This window comes from Mastacembelus armatus, chromosome 4 (assembly GCF_900324485.2).
Source record: "Mastacembelus armatus chromosome 4, fMasArm1.2, whole genome shotgun sequence".
In the NCBI taxonomy this organism is placed as follows: Eukaryota; Metazoa; Chordata; class Actinopteri; order Synbranchiformes; family Mastacembelidae; genus Mastacembelus; species Mastacembelus armatus.
The window spans coordinates 3,711,121-3,732,915 of NC_046636.1; the positions used below are offsets into that span (position 1 = coordinate 3,711,121).

General features: G+C 41.8%; 1 protein-coding gene and 2 long non-coding RNA genes across 6 annotated transcripts; 2 read left to right on the forward strand and 1 right to left on the reverse strand.

Annotated features, from left to right (window-relative positions):
• The first annotated feature begins 526 nt into the window (after positions 1-526).
• On the forward strand, positions 527-4,114 carry LOC113139698 (uncharacterized). The gene is made up of 3 exons (XR_003296571.1): positions 527-917; positions 2,587-2,764; positions 3,979-4,114. It is a non-coding gene; the product is annotated as an uncharacterized LOC113139698 (long non-coding RNA).
• Positions 1,989-21,671, reverse strand: aspm (assembly factor for spindle microtubules). 4 transcript variants are annotated; one of them, XM_026323100.2, is made up of 27 exons: positions 21,251-21,671; positions 20,719-20,862; positions 18,641-20,219; positions 17,898-17,993; positions 17,639-17,740; positions 17,386-17,532; positions 16,933-17,169; positions 16,758-16,825; positions 16,514-16,655; positions 16,205-16,335; positions 15,582-15,757; positions 14,784-14,929; positions 14,300-14,385; positions 13,989-14,201; positions 13,158-13,362; positions 12,539-12,687; positions 11,485-11,613; positions 10,904-11,098; positions 8,535-10,612; positions 5,990-7,220; positions 5,616-5,765; positions 5,320-5,511; positions 4,890-5,082; positions 4,021-4,175; positions 2,563-2,739; positions 2,280-2,452; positions 1,989-2,198 (listed from the first exon to the last, which is right to left on the reverse strand). In XM_026323100.2, the coding sequence occupies exons 1-27, from the start codon at positions 21,524-21,526 to the stop codon at positions 2,096-2,098; spliced, it is 8,673 nt and encodes a 2,890-aa protein (XP_026178885.1). In that variant the 5' UTR covers positions 21,527-21,671; the 3' UTR covers positions 1,989-2,095. The 4 variants fall into 4 exon arrangements, with proteins under 4 accessions (XP_026178885.1, XP_026178883.1, XP_026178884.1 ...); XM_026323098.2 differs by having other exon boundaries at positions 5,990-7,363; positions 8,021-10,612; XM_026323099.2 differs by having other exon boundaries at positions 5,990-6,706; positions 7,364-10,612.
• On the forward strand, positions 10,609-20,881 carry LOC117152644 (uncharacterized). Its single transcript, XR_004463061.1, has 9 exons — positions 10,609-10,772; positions 10,885-11,598; positions 12,499-12,707; positions 14,084-14,245; positions 14,821-14,952; positions 15,605-15,745; positions 16,227-16,344; positions 17,708-17,765; positions 20,752-20,881. It is a non-coding gene; the product is annotated as an uncharacterized LOC117152644 (long non-coding RNA).
• Positions 21,672-21,795: the final 124 nt, after the last annotated feature.

Sequence of the window (21,795 nt, forward strand, 5' to 3'; positions counted from 1 at the left end):
AGAAGAAATGGACAGCATGTGAGTTAAATATGAGTGTCACTGCAAAGGGTCTGAATACTTATGACCATGTGATATTTCAGTTTTTCTTTTTTCTGTTTTTTTCTGTCAAGATGGGGTGCTGAGTGTACATTAATGAGAAATAAAATGAACTTTTTTGATTTTGGCAAATGGCTGCAATGACACAAAGAGTGAAAAATCTAAAGGGGTCTGAATACTTTCCGTACCCACTGTATATTCCACCATTGAATGTCACTAACCTTGTGCTCTCTCCTTCTCTCTCTCTGTACCTTCTGCAGGTGTCCCTGGTCCTGGAGCTGTATGTCACTGATGTACAGACTCTGGCCCCACCAACTTGCAGTGTCTATTTGTTGTTTAGTGTTGCTGTTCTTTTCTCTCTCCTCTATCCACTCACCCCAACCGGTCAAGGCAGATGGCCGCCCAAACTGAGCCCGGTTCTGCTGGAGGTTTTTTTCTTCCGTTAAAGGGGGTTGGGTTTTTTGTTTTTGTAAAAGTGCCTTGAGTTGATTTGTATTGTGATTTGGCGCTATACAAATAAGATTGAATTGATCTGTTAAAACAAGCTCACCACCAACTCCAAGTAATCGTCATTTATTCTAAAGTTTAAATTATTAAAGTTACTTAGAAAGATGATTTCTGCACATATTATCATCTTACCTGTTAGTTTCTAAATGCATTATGTTGCCAAAGCTTCTGCAGAGATTTAATTGCAAATTAGGGAAATTTCACTATGTAGAAACTGTTTTACTGTTTGTGTGTGTGTAACTGAGGGTACAAACACTCATTCATGCACTGATTGTCTCTTTAGGGAGAAATTCCAGACTGCAGCACTTCAGCTACCTGGACCATCACTCTGAGATTCCTGTGACTGAACAAAGACGTTTTATTGTCACAGGCTGGTAAGATTCCTGCTACTGTAACAGTTTTCAGCTGATTGTTTCTGTTTGAACCACAGTTACACTAACATTAATGTATCTGAAGGTGGACACAGCAAAACAGCAGCCATTATGAGTTAGTTCCACAGTTGACCCGAAACTCAAATGTTACATGGGCAAGACTAAGACACAACTGAGGGACACATGGATTCAAGTAGTGGAACTGGAACACGAACTGTAGCTTCAGGCAACAGGAAGTAAAGGGCAGGAGTGTTTTATTGTTTTAGCTTCTTTTGAGTCTCACGAGACTTTCTAGTGGATGAAAAGTATCTTTTAACCTACAGAAGCACACTGTAAAGAAAAAGACGAGGATCTTCAATAGCTATTGTGATAGCTTACAGTGGTGCAGGGACTGAAATGCTTCACAACTGAGAACTTGCCTAAGGAATCAGGTTTTTCAAAATACCTTCACTACATGTCACTCAAATAATTTACAAATGTCAGATGTTACAACACACAGAAGCCATGTTAACATGCTGTTTATAACAAAAGTGTGATCTGTTTACGTTGTAAAACTTAACGTTTAATGCAACATTTTCCAAAATGCAAAATACTATATATATAATATAATGTTGCCATGTGTTAGACTGTGGGCTGCTTATCAGGTGCTGATTTGAGTATACACTTTATGCTCTTTGTTCTTGGTTGTACTGAGAAATCAGGGAAAAAAACCCTTATTCTCAGGAAAGTCCTGCAGCTGTCCAATTCACACTGTATATAAGGAGTCACTGTGGGGTTCATCTTTTAGCCTGTACTTCTTTAGTACATTAAGCCAAATTACTAATCAAAACTTTCTTTTTGCTATGTACTCTTAGTTCTCCTGACAACTATCACTGAGTTACATTCATACAACAGAACACTTAAGAACCTAATGAGGTCTGAGGCATTCTAGTCCCTGCACCACTGTAAGTTACGAGAAACATAAGGCATGAGTTAAGATCCTCTGTTTCTTGGCAATGCGCTTCCATGTTGACTTATATCCCATCTGTGTAAATCTAGTCAAGGAAAACAAAGTAAAGACATTAGAAAGAGAAATGAAACTAAAACAATCCATTTTATTACATTATTCTTTAAGGTAAAAACAATATTTTCTGGGGGAAAAAAAATTAAAAAATTAAAAAATAAAAGATGTAAAAACATTTTTACAACCCAAGGGACAGTGTTTTTGCCACCATTTGAATGGCCCTGAGAGGATCCACAATATCTTTGAGCTTGTCCTTTCTGAGAACCCAATCTGGTGCAAATCTGAAAAGAGAAACAGGATGCGAGTTACAACTGCAAACATTAATGATGCGATACCTCAGACACATACAGTGATATACATACTTTGGCGCAGCCCGGGATTTACAAGGCGTTGATTGAACGAAGAAGCTCCCATTCATCGATGCGTTCATCTTCTGTTTGACAACAGTTCTTTCTGCGTCCATCTTGTGTTTGCGAACAGTAAGGTGGTAAATACTGCGTATCCTATCCAAGGCTTTGGGTAGCTTCACAACCTCCTAGAGAAAATTTACAAGTTTCTTTTTAAAAATGGTTACTAGTATTTAAATGTCTTTAGATTATTGTAATAGTACATTAGAGAAGTATGTATGTTTTAATAGTTACTGACCATAGCACGGTGCTTGTCTTGCAGCAGGAGAGCAAGAAGGAAGCAGGCCTTGGTGAAGATGCTGCCGCCCTTCTCTGCCACTTTATCCCCTGCCTTTTCCCGGTATCTCTGCAGCAGGTCCAACAGCGTCTCCACAGAGTTTTCCACCGAGTACACCGCCTCGATTGTCTTGTGGTACTGAGGGAAGAAAAACCCAGAGCAAGTGAGTGGGGGAGCTTTTGGACCAGAGGAACATTTTCATAGTTAAGTGCAGTGAAGTACCTGTGGTTCCTATTGTACTGAAAAGTACCTTCTCTAAAGTAGGAGCTAAAAACGTCCCCCAAAAGAGCGTTCTAAGAACGACTATAGTTCTTGACTCCTGCGATGTGGAAATCTATGAACTATGAAAAAGTTCCTCTAATGCCATAATACTTAGAATTAATATCAATTAATTATCTGTTCAAACTAAACTGAAGGAAGAAAATTTGAGACCAAGTGATAATACTGAGGTGCCTGACCTGTAGTATTTACTCAAGAAAAAAAAAAAAAAAGATAAAGGCTTAGACTGCTACCAGCCCTGCTGACATATTCTATTTTGTTCTAGCTGACATTTTCTAGCTGTCTCTTTGTAAGTCAACAAACCAAAGTTCACAAAGCAAAGTGAAAAATCAATGAAAACAGGCTGTGACAAGGGAATGGGAAATTCCAGCTTTAGACAAACCAGGGACAAGAAAACTGAAAGACATTCAATCGTTATACTTTGATCTCATTACCTGCTTCACTGGCCTCCAGTTTTGTTTTTGTTTTTTTTTTAACATCTGTTCTGGAAGAAACAGCTTGTATACCTTTAGACTTAATTCTTCTATTATCTGAAAACTCAAAAGTGCCTAATAATGAATAACATTGGAACAATGTCCTTTAGATTTACTCCATCCATCGCTGTGATTCTCTGAAATGAACTTGTAAAAGGGAATGTGACAGATGCAATGTAAATCCAGTCATTTTATATGTAGTAATAAGACAGTATTAACATTTAAGGCCCACATTATTCAGAAAGATTAATGACTAAACTAATAATTACTATAAATTCTTTTCTTTTAAATTTGCAGAATATCCCAGCATATTGTCAAGGAATCTGAGAACATTTTGGAAACAGGGCCACTAAATGAAAAATAGAGAACACAAAATATGTTGACCCTTGCTCAGAAATTTTTTGCAGAAGAGAAAACATTTACAGGATGTGAGAAATCATAGCAGGAAGTACTCTGCATCCTCAACTCACTATTATTAAATGTGAAAAATCGTGTCTGACAAGGTGATTAGTGAGTGTGACTCTTTGGTCCTTGTTGTAAGTAGGAGAAAGTTAATTAAAGTTGGCTGATCACTATATTTGACACTGTCTTCATAATTCTGACCCTCTGCATCATGACTTTATAGGACAGTGTGGTGTCAAATAAAGCAGGCCTGAGTTCGAGGTACCTTGGAGAGGTTGAGGAGGATCTGGATGGAGAAAGTGATGACCTCCATACAGGGGACGCTCCTGTTGCAGCTGCGGATGAGTATGAAGATGATGTTGGTGGCTCCGCTCTCTACCAGCCGCTCACAGCACTCTGGGGACAGCCTGGTGGCAGTTTCTGTGCATGCACGCACACACGCACGCACACACACACACACACACACACACACCAGAGAGGGTCTTCAATAAGGGCTCAGGACACAGACTACTGAAGGCTGAAAACAGCTGATATGCTCATATAATCATGAGCAAGTATCTTCAACTTTTTGTTTACAAGGCACAAACAATAGGCAATAGATTAGATAGATTACAATAGATTGGACACTAGATTTTCTAAACACACATTAAACCACCGCTCATGAATTCAGTTTTATCTTGACAAGGACTTTTGCTATTACAACACAAAACCAAAAACAACAGAAGAGGAACATTTAGTTCCACACTTGCAAGAGCAGTTTCCTATCAACAAGAGTTATGAAGGTCAAATAAGTGACTTATTAAAAGTCTTCTCTTTTCTCATTGCTCAACTCTATTGCACAATTCAGAATTATTGTGACTAGTCTGGGTTTCTCCTGAACATAGATAAAGAAATATATAAACAAAACGGTGATATACAAACTGAAGAAAAGTTAAAACGTCTCAAATTTAATGTTTAGGTCAGCTCTACATGACTAAATATCTTCAGGCTTTGGACTGCTCATGGATAAATCAATTACTGTCATTTTTAAAGTAAAAGAAAAAAAAAAAGTTGCTTTTTTTGCAGCAAAACCAGTGTACAGCAGTTTAGTGGTGTCTGCATATGGGTACATTAACAGAAATGCCAAAGCCTTACCCAGGTTTTTCAGGGCCTCCAGAATGTAGGAGAAGTGTTTGTATCGAAGCAGGTAGTCCAGCGCGGAGGACGTCTTGTTACACAGTTTGTCCTCCTCTCGTACACTTGAGGAGACTTGACACAAGCGGTGTCTCAACTTCACCACCTTGGGATTGTCATTCAGTTTGCGAGAGTAGTATCCTCTCCACAAAGCCTGGAGCAAAAGACAATATGTTTTTTTTTTTTTTACTGTTTGTATTGTATTATGTTAGACAGCTGCTCTTCTGCTTTGTACTTGTACTAATTACCCTATGCTCTAACCATGCACTGATGAAGATATGAAGATGACATAGCCAGCTCTGCCAACTAAAGACTTCAGTGTCAAACAAATTCAGAGAACAAGGTCAATATATATATGACACCAAAAGCCAAAGGCTTCTGAGTCCAGTACCTGAGCTTTGACAATGCCCTGCTGAACTCTCTCCTGGCGCCTGAGGAGGAGGAACCTTCGAACAGCCTGCTGGATGACGGATGCAGCTTTGTGGCGACGGGCTAACCAGCACTTGACCTGCCTTTGGACAATAACCACCTTCCTTTTGTCGTCCAGATACCGTCTCCTCTGCTGCCTTGCTCTCACCCATTGCTAAGAAATGACAAAGCAATGATTTTAAGTAATGGTTCACCGATTAATTTAATTCAACAGAACACCATCATCTTTTTGAGTGACAAATAGTTATATATCTGTACCTGTATGGCGATGACAGAATGGATCTGTCTTTTAGCCGACTCCAAAGCCCAGTGGGTTCTCAGTGCTCGCTGGATCTTTATGGCGCTGAGATGATGGAAGGCTGCTGATGTGAAACGGAGCCTCCTCTCTGCCATGGCTGCCTTTAGCACCTGAAACAAAATGGCATCTGAACTGTAACCTTTTAGCATTTTTGGACTGTTTGTGTCCATTCAATTATTAGATTCATGTCAAAATGTTTTTCCATCTTTGTAAATGAACAGTTAAACATGATGTTTGCTCTAATGGAACTAAAGTTAATATAAATTAAAGACTATATGAAAGACTGTAAAATATCATTTCTAGTAAACTATGAACTTTAAGGAATGTTAATTACCTGGACTCTAGCCATCCATGCTCGACAGTGTGTCTGAAGTGTGATGACAGCTTGCCGCGTCCGGATGTAGTTCTTCCTCTCCATCCTGCCAAGCTGCACTGCCCGAACCCTCCGCTGAAGTTTTACAGCTGCCTCTCTCTTCCTTTGGAAGAGCCGCTTCTGTACTGAGCACCTCCAGCACGACTGGATGGCAATGGCAGCTTGATTATGTCGGCTAATCTCCCTCCTGACATACCAGCCTCTAAACGCTGCCTGAAGGATGATAGTGGATCGTTTCATTTTCAGAAACTTCTCTCTGTTTTGTCTTTGAAGAACACAGGAGCGGTAATGTCTCTGGATGATGGTGGCAGACAGACGCATGGCCTGGAATTTGACTTCCTCTCTGTGCTTTCTGAACACAGACTGGATCACAGTGGCTGCGTGATTCCAACGAGCAACCTCTTTCCTGACCTGCCACCCTCTGTATGCTGCCTGCATGATCACAGCTGCACTGCGCTTTTCCAGGTATTGTGTTCTTTGTACCTTAGCTGCTACATTAGCCTGATATTTTCGCTGAATTATTAGGATGGCCCACTTTATTTTAAGATAATGCTTGTGTTCCAAAAAGGCTCTGTAAGCTCTCTGAATAACAATGGCAGCCTGATGCCTTTGTTTGATGTTCCTCCTTGATTTCATGCCACGATATGCAGCCTGTAATATTGCAGCAGCTTTTCTAACCTCTTGGTAACGATTTATATCAATGTTTCTCTGCCTCTGAGCTCTAAACCTCTGCTGTAAGACACAGGCTGCCCAGCACTGTCTCCTTAAGGCTGACTGCTCTTTATACCTCCTGAAGTTCGCCTGAACGACAGTAGCTGCCCGGTGCATCCTGGCAATGTTTCTTCGCACTTTATAACCTCTGAAAGCTGCTTGGAGAACAATTACAGAACGTCTCACTTTTAGGAAGTTTTCTCTGTTTTGTCTTTGAAGAACACAGGAGCGGTAATGTCTCTGGATGATGGTGGCAGACAGACGCATGGCCTGGAATTTGACTTCCTCTCTGTGCTTTCTGAACACAGACTGGATCACAGTGGCTGCGTGATGCTGACGAGCAACCTCTTTCCTGACCTGCCACCCCCTGTATGCTGCCTGAAGGACAACAGCAGCTCTGCGCATTTGCTGGTATTGTTTCTGTTGTTCCTTTGCTGCTACAGTGGCCCGATACCTCTGCTGAATAGTGACGACAGTGGATTTTAATGTCAGATATTGTTTCTGGACACAGCGTGCTCTGTAAGCTCTCTGAATAACAATGGCAGCCTGATGCCTTTGTTTGATGATTCTTCTGAATTTCATTCTATGGAAGGCAGCTTGTAGCTTAATGGCAGCTTTTCTAACCTCTTGGTAACGATTTATATCAATGTTTCTCTGCCTCTGAGCTCTAAACCTCTGCTGTAAGACACAGGCTGCCCAGCACTGTCTCCTTAAGGCTGACTGCTCTTTATACCTCCTGAAGTTCGCCTGAACGACAGTAGCTGCCCGGTGCATCCTGGCAATGTTTCTTCGCACTTCATAACCTCTGAAAGCTGCTTGGAGAACAATTACAGAACGTCTCACTTTTAGGAAGTTTTCTCTGTTTTGTCTTTGAAGAACACAGGAGCGGTAATGTCTCTGGATGGTGGTGGCAGACAGACGCATGGCCTGGAATTTGACTTCCTCTCTGTGCTTTCTGAACACAGACTGGATCACAGTGGCTGCGTGATTCCAACGAGCAACCTCTTTCCTGACCTGCCACCCTCTGTATGCTGCCTGCATGATCACAGCTGCACTGCGCTTTTCCAGGTATTGTGTTCTTTGTACCTTAGCTGCTACATTAGCCTGATATTTTCGCTGAATTATTAGGATGGCCCACTTTATTTTAAGATAATGCTTGTGTTCCAAAAAGGCTCTGTAAGCTCTCTGAATAACAATGGCAGCCTGATGCCTTTGTTTGATGTTCCTCCTTGATTTCATGCCACGATATGCAGCCTGTAATATTGCAGCAGCTTTTCTAACCTCTTGGTAACGATTTATATCAATGTTTCTCTGCCTCTGAGCTCTAAACCTCTGCTGTAAGACACAGGCTGCCCAGCACTGTCTCCTTAAGGCTGACTGCTCTTTATACCTCCTGAAGTTCGCCTGAATGACAGTAGCTGCCCGGTGCATCCTGGCAATGTTTCTTCGCACTTCATAACCTCTGAAAGCTGCTTGGAGAACAATTACAGAACGTCTCACTTTTAGGAAGTTTTCCCTGTTTTGTCTTTGAAGAACACAGGAGCGGTAATGTCTCTGGATGATGGTGGCAGACAGACGCATGGCCTGGAATTTGACTTCCTCTCTGTGCTTTCTGAACACAGACTGGATCACAGTGGCTGCGTGATGCTGACGAGCAACCTCTTTCCTGACCTGCCACCCCCTGTATGCTGCCTGAAGGACAACAGCAGCTCTGCGCATTTGCTGGTATTGTTTCTGTTGTTCCTTTGCTGCTACAGTGGCCCGATACCTCTGCTGAATAGTGACGACAGTGGATTTTAAGGTTAGGTACTCCTTGTGCTTACAATGGGTTCTATAAGCTCTCTGGATACTGGTGGCAGCCTGATGCCTTTGCTTGATGAGGCGTCTGGATTTCATTCCACGGAAAGCAGCTTGTAAGACCACAGCAGCATTTCTTTTGCCGTTCAGGATGTTTATCTCCTCTCTCATTTTTTTATTGGCTCTGTAACGTGTCTGCAATACACGGGCAGCCCAGCAGACCCTTTTGTAGTGGGTTCTCTGCTGATACTTTCTGAAGTGAGACTGAATTGTTACAGCTGCCATATGCTGGTTTCGCAGCTGCTTTCTGACCTCATATCCTCTGTAGGCTGCTTGCAGACAAATGACTGCCCTGCGCTTCAATAGATAGTCGAGTTGTTTTTCTCTTGCCAGGGTCACTGCTCTGTACCTCTGCTGACAAACCAAAGCTGCTTCCCTGATGGCTAGAAACCTATTTCTGTCTCGGATGGTGAGGACCTTTCGCTGAATGAGTGTAGCTGCTCGGTGCATTTCTTCAACCTTCTTTCTGACCCTGTGGCCACGATATGCTGCCTGGATGACTACAGCTGAAGACTTCATTGTTTTGTACCTCTGCAACTGCTGATCCCTGAGCATTTTTGCTCTGTAGCGTTCCTGAATAATAATTGCAGCACATTTGGCAGCAAGGTAGGCCATACATATTCTATGCATCCTGAACTGAGCCTGAATTGCTTTGGCAGCCTTGTGCTTCTTCTTTAGGTCTTCCCTCACTCTAAATCCCCGGTAGACAGCTTGAATCTTTATAGTGGCCTGCTTTAGCTGTCTGTAGTCGTTCTGCTGTGTCCTGCAGAGCAGCAGAGCTCTGTATTGGCTTTGGGTGATAATTGCTGCACTTCGGAGGAGGAAATATCTTTTTCTACATAAAACCATCCTAAGTGAAGACTGAATGACAGTCGCTGCCCAGTGCTTTTTCTTGAGCTCTCTTCTGACTCTTGTGCCTCTGAATCCAGCTTGAAGAGTAACACAGGCAGCTCTCTTGCACATAAATGTTTCCCTCATCTCCTTTCCTACCACATATGCTCTGTAATGACGCTGTACAATTACTGCTGCAGCCTTCCGTGACATGTACTCTGCTTGTGCTTTGTGCCGACGGTAGCAAGCCTGTATCAGTGTTGCAGACCGATGTTGCTTTTCTATCCACTTCCTGTCAGCTCTGCCTCTCCAGTTAGCTTGTATAATGACTGCAGCATTCCTAAGAGCATCATAATCATTCTTCGTCTTACGAGTCAAAATTGTGGCTCTGTACTTTTGCTGTATCACAGCAGCAGCTTTTTTTAAGACAAGGTAGTGCCTTTGGGCAGCATGCTTCCTAAAAGCTGCCTGGATTACTGTTGCTGCCTTGTGGTGTTTTTTGAGCGACTCTCGAGCTGCTTTTCCACGATAAGCTGCCTGGATGGTCACAACAGCACATCTGAACCTCACAAACGTTTGCCTGTCTGTGTCTCTTTTTACAGAGGCCCTGAACCAACGCTGAATTATGACTGCAGCACATCTCATCTTCACAACCTGTTTTCTGGCAGTATACCCTCTGAAGGCACTCTGGATGACAAGAGCTGAATAGTGCTGTAGCTTCAACATTTGAAAGCAGTGCCTCTGTGCATGGCCTCTATAATGGGCTTGAAGGAGCAGGGCACTTCTCTTAGTCTTCGTATATTGATGGAGACACCTCTGCTTTCTGTACCAAGACTGAATCCTTACAGCAGCGGCAGTTCTTTTGGCCATTCTTTCCTTGTACCATTTCTTAAACATGGCTTGTATCACTCTGGCAGCACCGTTTTCCTTTTGTGTTTTCTGGGTTTTCCATCTTCTGTACCCTCTCTGTAACTTCACCACTGCTGTTCTAAGGGAGCGATAACATTCCCGCTCTCTTGTTGCAAGTGACCATGCTCGTGAGTGCTTCTGAATGACTGTGGCTGCCCAGTAAATTCTTTCATAAGCAGAAGATGCCCTCTTCATTCGCCATTGTGCCTGGACAACAATGGTGTAGTATCTCAGGCGTTGGTAAGCTCTCAGATCTGAAAACATCCTCCACTGAGCCTGCATGGACAAGATAAGAACCATCTATTCAAAGAACAATTACACTAGCAGACTTCATTATGCAAATCTTTGCTGAAAATAAATATAAGACTTCATTAGATATGATGCAAATTCTCGACCAAAATCACTGTGCCCTTAACAACTGAAGGCGCTGTCCAAGGTAAGAAAAACAAAATAAATTAAACCCATAAACACTTGCTGAGTGCTGAAAAATATCCTCTTTTTTTCTACAGTGAAATTATAAATAGGTCATTCAGCCCTTTCTTTCACAGATGTATAGTAAACACCTACCTGGATGAGAGTTGCTGCTTTGTGCTGTAGAGCCTGAATTCGAGCCTGTTTTTTCAGCCTCAGCCTTTTGCGGCCGGAGTAACCCCTCCAGACGGACTGGATGATAACAGCAGCTTGAGTCTGCCTCTTGGCTCTGCACTTCTGCAGAAAACTCCTTACAACTACCTGGATTTTCTGAGCAGCAATGTTTCTTTCCTGTATGAAAAAAAGATTAAATACATATTTATTAATTTATCTTTTATGATTTCTTAATGTCACGCTACAAAGTTAATTTATTTTTATTTGACCTTCAGAACAGACGAAAAACTTACCAGTCCCACAAAAAAATAGCTAAAATTCAGCATCATTTTATTTGAATGTGCAAATTAAAGGATAGCACAAAAATGAGCTGCATTCTTTTCTATTTACATCTGCACTAATTGATCTTTTTGGTCACTTTAACATATCACCATTAAAGTTGACTTGATGAAATATCTGCTTTGGGTTTCTACCAACTTGTCATGGAAATATCTGGCTGTCTTGTTAATACCCAAACAGAAAAAATAGGTACAACCAAATAATTCATAGAACACAGAACACACCTTGTAAAGCTGCAAATCTTTCTTTAGTCTGTATTTCCTCCAGGCGCCCTGTATCACCCGAGCTGCTCTGGTCTCGTTCCTCAGGTCCAGGAGACGAGCACACAAGAAGGACAGGTAAGTCATCACAACCTAAAAATAAAAAGATGTGGATTAAGGGAAAGTTGTATTTTACTCTGGTCTTAACACTAGTTTCCAAACAGTTTGGGGTTGGCTGGCTTCTGTCTACAATGTTAACAATTTATAGTTTGGTGTTGGACAAAAACCCATTTGTGTAGATCCTGATCACTTCATCCTTTAAAAAAGTGATTTAGTGTATTGTCTTTATATGGTAAGACAAGTAGAAAAATTTGAACAGAATCCAGTCTCAGATTTGACTTTGCCATAAGAGCTAATATTTCATTTTGCACAGTGAAAGTTCAGTGAATACTGTGAAAATAAATTGCGGCCATGACGTAAGGAAGAGGAAGGATCTTTCATTCATCACAGACCTAAGTCTGCCTCTTGAAACTCTCATGATTGTAAACAGCCAAACAATACAGAGGTATTGTGTAACTATGGCATCCAGATTTGTATCATTCAAAAGCAATGACCCAGGGTAAGGAAGCCTGATACTTTTAATTGTGCCTTTAAGCAAAACATAACTCCAAGACTGCACTTATCACTTTGGACAGTTTAATCAATCCTTATGAACCTGAATAATTTTCTCTTGATGATGAAAAAGACTAATTCTACACTGAAAGTCAGTATGTTCAAATGCACTGAATAACCAGAATACAGTCTGTTTCACCTTAAAGTCATAGGAAGTCAATGGACCTCTATTTTAGTGCATGTAAATGAGCACACCAGTCAGCCAAACAACCAGGTTTGTCTGTATAACCTGTTTTCTTTACCTGACATGCAAACACACTGAAAGAAAACAAGTAAGTAAACCGTTTTTTTACAGATTGGTGTCATACAAAAACATAAAAATAATCTGCCCTCCTGTGTGTGTGTGTGTGTGTGTGTGTGTGTTAGATTGCTGCAGAGGACAGAAGAAACATCGCGTCTCTCTCACCTTCTCACTGGGGATGGTGTTGGACATGTCCGCTGGGTTGATCATGGCAGGAATTCCACCCAGGAAAGCCACAGCAGTGTTGACCAGTCTGAAGTTGTTTTTCTCATTTTCCAGTAGCTGTTTAAATTCCACAGATGGAGAGTCTGGGCCTGTTCACAAAATACCACAGGTACAGTCATCATACACACTTTCAAACTCCCACTGAACTTCTGAGGCATAGCATAGTGTCACATTTTATATATCAAATGAAAAATACTGATCTTTTTTAAACATTTCACCAGACAAATCAATTGGCATTACATTATGCAACTGAGTCAGAAGAATTCCTGGTGTTATAATAATGTGCAAAACTCCTCTGATTAAAGTTTGTTTTTAATAGTCTAAGTTTGATCAATAAAACCAGTCAAAAAGCTCTAACTAATGCAATGATTGAAACGTGATGATATATTATGAATTCTCAAGATTCATAAGCATCACTGAATTTCTTATTTTTCCCCCTATATGCCTCAGACGTCTTATCAAATTCCATTTCCACACTCTGCAAGCATCTGTGATGTACAAAGGACATAAAAACCACCATAGGAGCACTTTTAGAAAGTGCATCCAAATAGAAATATACCATCCGGGCCTGTCGGCAAGGAGTCAAAGGAGTTGTCAGAGTCACTGGCTGAGCAGTCAAGCTCCAGGCGGCCCCTCAGTGAACACTCGACAGTCTGAGTGGTGCTGTTACTGACAGCCTCCTTTGGCAGAAGACTGGGGTGGTAGTGGTGGATAAGGTAGCAGAGGACACGGCCGTCTGAGAACGCCACAGTGAAATTTTCCACCTGCAAAGACAGAGAGTTCATTTACTGTTTGCCAAAAACAAAACTTGACCAGACCGATTTAAAAATAAGATTCACAACAGTGGAATGTGGAACAACCACAGTGGTGTTTGTTTATGGATTCTTCTTCATATGGAGGTCAAAGTTATGTCAGAGTTACAGTGTATGTATAAGGTCATAAAGGAAAATTCTTACATTGCAAGTTGTACAGTTGTCAATCTCAATGGAAAAGTAACACTACGGGCAGAGCTATCTGCAGGACTGTACTTTAAACTGTTAAATGTCAAAAGCTGATGTTTAGTTTGAGGGATGTTGAAATCAAACAAGTCAAGGATCATAAGTCAGAGACACTGAGATATGAATGTAGACTTGAGCAGTTTTTAGAAGACATTTTTTGCAAAGTAAAGTGAAAGGAAGCAGACTTTGGCCTGACAGCACACTATATGCACAGACATTCAATGTGCTTGCTTGGATGGATTGTTGTATCTCTACCTCCTGTACAAAGTAAAACTGTGCAGACCAGGTGTGGTCCACTACAGTATCTTATATATAGGAACAGGAACTACTGATGGATTGCCCTGAAATGCACAGGCATTTTTATTATTTTTTTTTACAAATTTCAAACTCACACTTTGGTTGTAGAAGTCACACACAGTGCGGACCCAGTCCATCAACAGGGTAATCTTGGTGCTGTTGTGTTCATACGGTGCCCTGGTCTTTGCAGGACTTGGTTGCAGGCCCTGGTTGGCCCTCAGAGATGCCAGTTTCTGTTTGGTCCTCAAGGTTCTCTTGAGAAATCCGATCTCATCCTTCAGCTGATCCTTGTCAAGAATCACCTCCACCTTTGATTTTATTGACAACGCTGCATTAATCAACATTTTTACAGGTAAAAAACAAAATGACATGAATTTTGTGAGGAGTGGCCGAGGTGGATACACACATGAAAAGCAAAGATGAGTTTCCACAGGAGGCTCAAAGTCTTTTCCCTGTGTCCATCCACAATGTCTCTAGAATCAATGGTAGAGCCTGAAAATACACAGATGCCTCAGTACCTTTGAACCACATCAGTTTAGTGCATGAATGTTATTTATTAGGCAAAATCAGCCAAATATCCCACATATCAACCAAGAGGACTTTCTGCTTTTATAACATTTATTACTGTCCAGTGAATATCTTCTTCAGGTCTGTCTAATTTGGAATATCAACTTGGCACCTGGGAAACTGCAATGGGCAGTATTTGCAAATACTTTGAGGGCTGCAACGTTCTTTCCAGGCTGCTTAGTCACTCACAGTAACACACTGTCACAGGTCACACGCGTCCAGTGTCATAAAGGCAAACCAACGCAATTTTGTTCCTCTGCAGCTGTTTATTGTAACAACAGCTGTATGTTTTACGGCTCCCTCAGAATTAAAATCTTAATTACCATTTTCATCTTTAAGATCGACCCCTTTGCTTTTAAGCGCTTGCAGACCAATGTCGACGTTATGGACCTTCTGCAGGCGGCTGATGGCTGGCAGACGGAGCTTCGCCGACAAACTCCAATCCTGAAGAAGGAGCTCCATCACACGGCTAGAAAGAACCCAAGACGATGAGTAAGAGTTATTTTCTTCCATTTATGACATACTTTGTGTGTAAAATCAAAGAACGCTGATGGTTCGAAACACTTGAATTGCTTTTATTGCTTGTATTAGACCCCAGCCTGATGGTGTCTCTGTTTTAGGGCATATCGGATGCTTAAATCTACCTTTTTATCCTGAGGAGTTTATCATGTTGTTAAATCAATGTGTAAGGTTCTTTCACACTTAATCTTCCTAAAGCCAGGGAAAGACCATGAAGAAGACTAATATAAAGTCAAAGGATATTCATCTAATCACCAGAGAAAAGACTTACTCTGCAAGTATCTGCTGGCCCTTTGCTACAACATTTCCCCCCAGTTTTTTCTGTGCTTTAAAGGAAAAAACAAACTTCGAGAGACATACACGAGACTGCACTGTGATCAGAGAGTAATAGTTAAATTAGTTAGTCAGTTAAACAGAGCATCCTTCAGTGAAAATCCCAGGGAGGAAATCCCCATCTGTAACTGCTCTGCTAAAGACTCCTAAACACTAAATCCCTTCAAGCTGCACGGATGCTGCTGCGTAGCTGAGCCTGACCTCGGAGAAAACTGAATATCCCAACAGGGATCAGAGCACAGTATTAAAATTCATGGCATCTCACTCACACTAGTCGAATCCCGCATTTCAGATCAACTGCCAGATTCTTCACAGCGAAGTTGAACTCGTCCAGGGGCATCTGAACGTGGGAGACGGGTAAACCCAGGTAGCCGAGGTGCCGGGGGAGGATCCCCTCTCCGCTCAGGAAGTCCCTGGAGAAGGCCAGGAGCAGGTCTTTACTAGTCTGAAAAACATTCAACATAGAGCATGGCATAGTTAGAGCAACACAAAAAGATCTAACATGAAAAACAAGGAATAAATAATGTGGAAGTTTACATCAGCATGCTACAGATGCTTTTACACCTTAAAGGAACCCTGGTGAATTTGCCTGGTTATTAATACTGTTTGTACTGGCTGCTGTGAAATCTGCCAATCTGGTCCAAAATAAACCAAAACCAAAGCATACAAGTGCTACATGACCTGCAGTCAGTCACCAAACAGTTAAAACACAAACCACCTTAAAACAGCCTGATAAACAATGAATCCTAAAATGATGAACCCTAAAGCTCTTATATTTTCATTTGCTTTCAGTTTTTGATTTGGCTGTACCTTTGGCCTTTACAGAGACAGTGGTTTCATGTTTTTTTATGGGTTTAATGTCTGATTTTGACATGGAGAGGCCTCGGCCTACCTTGAACTCTGCATCCACACAGAACAGACAAGGGTCGTGCTCAATCAGCCGGGAATCTTTGGCCTTGTCCAGGAAACACACCAGGAGGAGCAGCTTCTTCAGAGTAAAGCGAGACAGCGCCTCCTCGTGGCCTAATCGAGGTAAAGTTAACAAGTCACAAGTCTGAAAAATGTTTTTTTGTTTTGTTTTATTACTACAGAGGAAATTAGAGACTTTCAGGTGCAGATCATTTCTGGTACCATGTACACTAATATACTGACTGAAAGATACTGTGTTGATGTAACACAGTAAGTGATGCTGTTAAATCACCTTCTTTATAGTAATGGGGCACTTTGGGGTGTCTGAACTGTGCAGCGATGTCTGCGTTCCAGAGCAGCCGCTGGAGGATGAACATAGCCAGACCCAAGGTATCGCTGTTGCTCTCCAGTGAGATCATTTCCCCATAGATCGTCTGAGAAAGAGCAACACCGTGTTTAACACAAATGGAAAAGAAACTAAGAAGACGTTATAAATCAAATGCAACAGAGCAGAAGAAAACACTGAATTTAAATACCTCAAGACCAATCCGCAACCACAGAGGATTGTAGGAAAGAAGCCAGTTGAGGACTTTGCACCGTTCACCTGAAAGATGACAAAAACCGAGGAAATAAATTACTTTGAAGCTAATCCAGAGAAATGACAGGAACCTGAAAACCCCCACACCAGATACCATTATGTAAGACATTTACCGATGTCCTTCCAAAGATGGCGGTCTTTCCGGACAAGCAACCGCTTGGCCTCCACCTCCAGTTCGAGCCTCTGAATAGCCTTGACCATGGCCTCAGATGTGAACAGCTGGCAGGCAGAACGACGGAGGCGGTTGAGTTTCCGTCTGGCTATGTAGGTGCTGAAAGACATCTCCTCTTTGGTGGGAGCTTTAGGCACACTGAAGTTATCGCTGCCCATAGCAAGGGACACAGCACTCACTGCACAGAAACAGGCCATGTTTAAGACTTCGACAGACGTATGAAGTCGCCAGTACAAATAATTAGAGCTTTATCATCCAAATAAGTAAATCAGCTGCAACATTTACTGTGTTTAGTTCAGTGAGAGCATGATCATTTCTGTATTTCTGGAAACCCAACACTCTAGTTTCCCAAAGCACTGACATTCTGCTGAATGTGTGAGTGGGTGGATATTACCGTTAGCAACTTCAGTGTTGACTTTAAAGTCATCTGGGGTCAGAACATAGTTGATCCACCATGTAAATCCCCTCTCCTGCTTCTCGATCCACCTCTCATCATAGAACATGTTTTTGGCGGCAAACGGCATCGGGTGCCTCGGTATGGCTGGTAGAAAAGGATAGATGCAGAAATAAAGTTAAGCATTAAACATAAACCAAAGCAAAATTGCTTTTCGCAAACCACAATGTTTCAATGTCCTGTGATCATATACCTGTTTGAGCAGACTTAACGAACGTCAGCTTTGACTGAGCTACAGCAATAACTTTTGTTGTCTTCACAGACGAAGGACCAGATGACTTTGGAAACAGAGCCCCTGGGAGAAATAGAACAAAGATCAGGTTTGGGTATATGAATACCTGAGTATATGAATGTCTCTCTCCCACTAACGCACATTAACCCACATGCACTGACGGACCTACAGCTCATTTGAAAGACATTTTCCTTCACAAAGCAGTCAAACCATTTTGTACCTCGGGTGGTAGGTTTTGAGCTCAGTGGCTTTGCCTGGGCAGGAACTGCAGACCTCCTGCTCTTTAGAGATGGTGCAGCCACTGAATGCACTGAGCCTGGAAAACAAAGCTTCATAGTAAATACAGAGGGTTCAGAAACAAGGCAGAGTCCTTCACAAGTTCCAATATAGTTTGGAAAAAAGATACTTGAGAAATTTCATTATTTTTATGCATAAATTCAAAATTTTCTATTAAGTCCATCCACAGGGGCAGAATATGAGACTCCAGTGTATACAGTCACTTAGCATCTGTATATCAAGTATACAGGATGTATTTGTGGGGGATATTACAAGTATATATATATATATATATATATATATATATTACTGTATTTTTGACATGTGCCCTTCTATGTATTGTATGTCAGTCTGAGTGAAAAGAAGGTAAATTAATAATAAAACTAGTAATAGCTAGTTTAGTAGTAATAGCACTTTACACCTAAATGTCTGGGGACCCCACTGTTTTCCCACTGGCTCACCAGTCCCCAGATGTGAGGACCAGAGTCTGGGTCTCTAAACTGAGACCTGAGTGTATGTTCTGACATATTTGTGCGACTGAAAGCACATTCACTGTTTACCATTAGGGTAAAATGCAGGCTTGAAAGAAAAGAAACATTTACGGCATTTCTTTGAGTCCTACTATGAAGCAACATATTTGAATCACACATCCTGTCATCCAACATAAAACATGTCACATTTGCCTACCTGCTGCTCTCAGCTGTTGCCTCTGTGATGAGCTTCTCCTCTCCTGCACTGATCTTGGACGTTCAGTATTTCCAGGCACCACCCTGCTCTTTTTGACCCTGTCATTTTTTCTAGCATCCTCTGTCTTTGCATCACTTTTCAAATACTCCTCACTCTTCCTCTTCTTGTTCATCACTGCCATGTGAATGGGAAATGAGTCTTCCTGAATGGCCACAGGTGCAGAAAGTGGCAACTGCTCATACACATTACAGTTTGATGAGAGGCTGAGTCGAAGAAGAGGAAGAGGAAGAGGAGGAGAACGGCCCGACGGCAGCGGAGAGTTGACGCTAAAAGAAGTGGGTGCAGGGACTGCAGGAGGGGGAGAAGTGCATGAGAAAGACAAGTGAGCAGGAGCCATGGACGGAGGTGAGGTGACAGGAAAAGCAATAGGTTTAGACGAGCCATTGGGCCAAAGGGTCGGGCTGGAGGATGTAAACTCCAGGACCTGATGTCTGTCATCACACTGGGAGCTGGAAGAATCAGAGTTTTGCCGTCCTTTGGGTCCTGTGTGCAGGTCTATAACAGGAAGGTTTGGAGTGTCTGGTCCAGACTCGCACTGACTGCTGCCTTCAGACAGCTCAAGTGTTTTCTCTAGAAGTCGTCGTTTTGATTTCATAATTTTCCTTCCACTCTTTGCCTCAGCTGGTGCTTTGATCTTAGTCACTGTGGCAGAGGTAAAAGAAGCTTTTTTCACTCTTTCCATATCCTTATCAGACTCTGAAAAAACCTCAGTCACAACAACCTTTTTGCTGACAAAGAACGTCAGTCTTGGCTCATTGGACTCACAGAGCTCTGGACCATCAGGTAATGATTTAGGGACATTACTGTCAGATCCATAGTCATGACTCTCACTCTTAGATTCCAGTGAATCAGAAAAGTCGCAGCTTGAACTAGTGTCTCGCGGACTGCTATTGATGTGGCTCAAATCAGAGTCAATAAGAGCCAATGCATCTTTCAAAGATGGAACTGGGGACCTAGTTAATACACTGTCAGCATGAGTTGCAGTCTCTACAGTAACAGGAACTGGGCTGTCTGACTGAATATGAGGCATGAGCTTCCTAAACCTTTCTGGTGTCCCAATAGGTGACAGCGTCCTGTTGAGCACTTTGGAAAGCTCTTTGTTGTCAGGTTTGCCTGCCAGGAAATCTGGGCTATCAGACACAGTGCCAGAGTCCATCACATTTGCAGATGGAACAGCAAGAACAAGAGGACAGTTCCTCTGAACGTGGTGCATATTCTCCTGGTCTGACAGGACCAAAGCCTGCTCCCGCTGGCTGGGATTTAAAACCTTCTGCTCCTCTAATTTCAGAGGAGGGTCATGTATGGAACTTTGCTTCTTCAGGGAACTCTTTCTGGCAGCTTTTCCCTCATTGAGGGATGCAAGTGGGCTGCGGAGCTTGTCCCGTTTGTACTGTGGCTTTCTAGACACATGGAAAGTTTTACTGGCTGCCATCTTCAGGGGAGGCTCCCTTTTCTTTCCCCTGGGTGTAGCTACTTTTTCACCCTCCCTTTTGTTTTTGATTGTTTGCCATAAGCTTTTCTGAAACACAAGAAAAATAAAGAAATAACATACCTTCAAAATCAAGTATTAGTTTGTTTAAACAAATAAGTGAACTTGTTCAAACTTCCTAATAATCTGGATTGTGAAAACGTCCACATTGTTGTGGATACATGTGAATATGAAACGTGTCAAGTATCTTCCTACAGCCAAGGTACACTGCAATAAAACTCTAACATATACAGCAATTGGCAACTATAAATAATTTTTTTTGCAAAGGTACTACATCTTTATACCAGTTATATTTGCTTGTTTTGCTTGTCTTTGGTGATACATAACAAAATACCTTTGGGTTCTGGACTAGTGTTTAGAGAATATAAATCAAGAGAATATATAAACACAAGTCTTTGTTTAAAAAAGCAACAGCTTAATCCATATTGAAAATAATCCTTTATTGGAGCCATAATATAACTGTATAACTAAGGCTAAAAAAAAAAGCAGGATTTATTTGTAGCTGTAAAACACCTTATATCTGACTTACTTTTTTCTTTTTTGGTGCTTCTGCTCTCCCCAGCAGAACAGCCTGGTGCTTGAGGACTCCATTGGCATTGAAAATGATGAGCTCCCTGACCCCACCTTCATCTGTAGGAGTCCAGGTTACTGTCAAACTGAACGAGCCCTCAGGCTGCAAAACACAAAGCAATATACAACCTTGAATTTCCTTTTGGGGATTAATAAAGTTTATTTATCTGTGTGCATGGACCAACTGCAAGTCTCAAACTGTACATTTTTGTATTTTTTTAAATAGAGTATTACAAGTTTAACTAATAGTAAATTTGGGTTACAACTGGATATGGCGTAACAAAATGTAACTTAATTACATCTATGAATGCAATGTGGACTCTGATATAGCTAAATTGATTAATTAAAAATTGGTTAGTTTAATTAAAGTAATATTAGTTTAGTCAAACTGCTTGTCTCACAGCTTTCCCGACAGGAACTTAAATAGCAGACAGTCCTGGACTTGCATGAAGTGTGTCCCGCTGTGTGGAGTAAAACCAACATAACGTTACCTGAATCGTGAACGTGTTGTGGTTCACAGAAAACCCTTTACTTGTGGGGATCTTTTCAACGGCAACCAGCGCTTCCGCAGCCCCCGTTGGGTTCTCGATCCGCAGGACAGCCGATTTGGAGGTGCCCAACTTTACGGTTCCAAATGTCACAAAAGGAGCCTTAGAAAACTGGATCAAACTTAAAACAGGAACGTCGTTTTCCTTGTTAGCATCGTCTCTCTTCACTGGACTAAAGTCCAGAAATCCCCTCAGATTCAAAGGTACCGCTTCAGCCATTTGAGATAAAAACGTATTACTACTTATCTACATGTTAGGTAACTAGCTAGTAATTAGTTTCTTAGATATACTAGAAATCACCACTAATGTCGACTACCGCTGTTCTCCGACATTAGCCGACTAGCAAACGTTGAAACATGCTTCCTACAACGCCAGGCGACGAAATTTGAAATTCGGTTGTGTTGTTTAATCAGCCAATGGTAAGCGAGGGATGGCCACGACTTGTCCAATGGGTTAGGAGAAAACACAGCGATTGACCAATCAGTTAT

Coding starts and splice junctions, on each gene's coding strand:
- aspm (XM_026323097.2), bottom strand. CDS start 21,526: ATGGCTGAAGCGGTACCTTTGAATCTGAGGGGATTTCTGGACTTTAGT. Junction 20,220..20,718: donor AAGCACCAAAAAAGAAAAAA/GTAAGTCAGATA, acceptor CTTGTGTTTCAG/AAAAGCTTATGGCAAACAAT. Junction 5,512..5,615: donor ATTCTGTCATCGCCATACAG/GTACAGATATAT, acceptor GTCATTTCTTAG/CAATGGGTGAGAGCAAGGCA.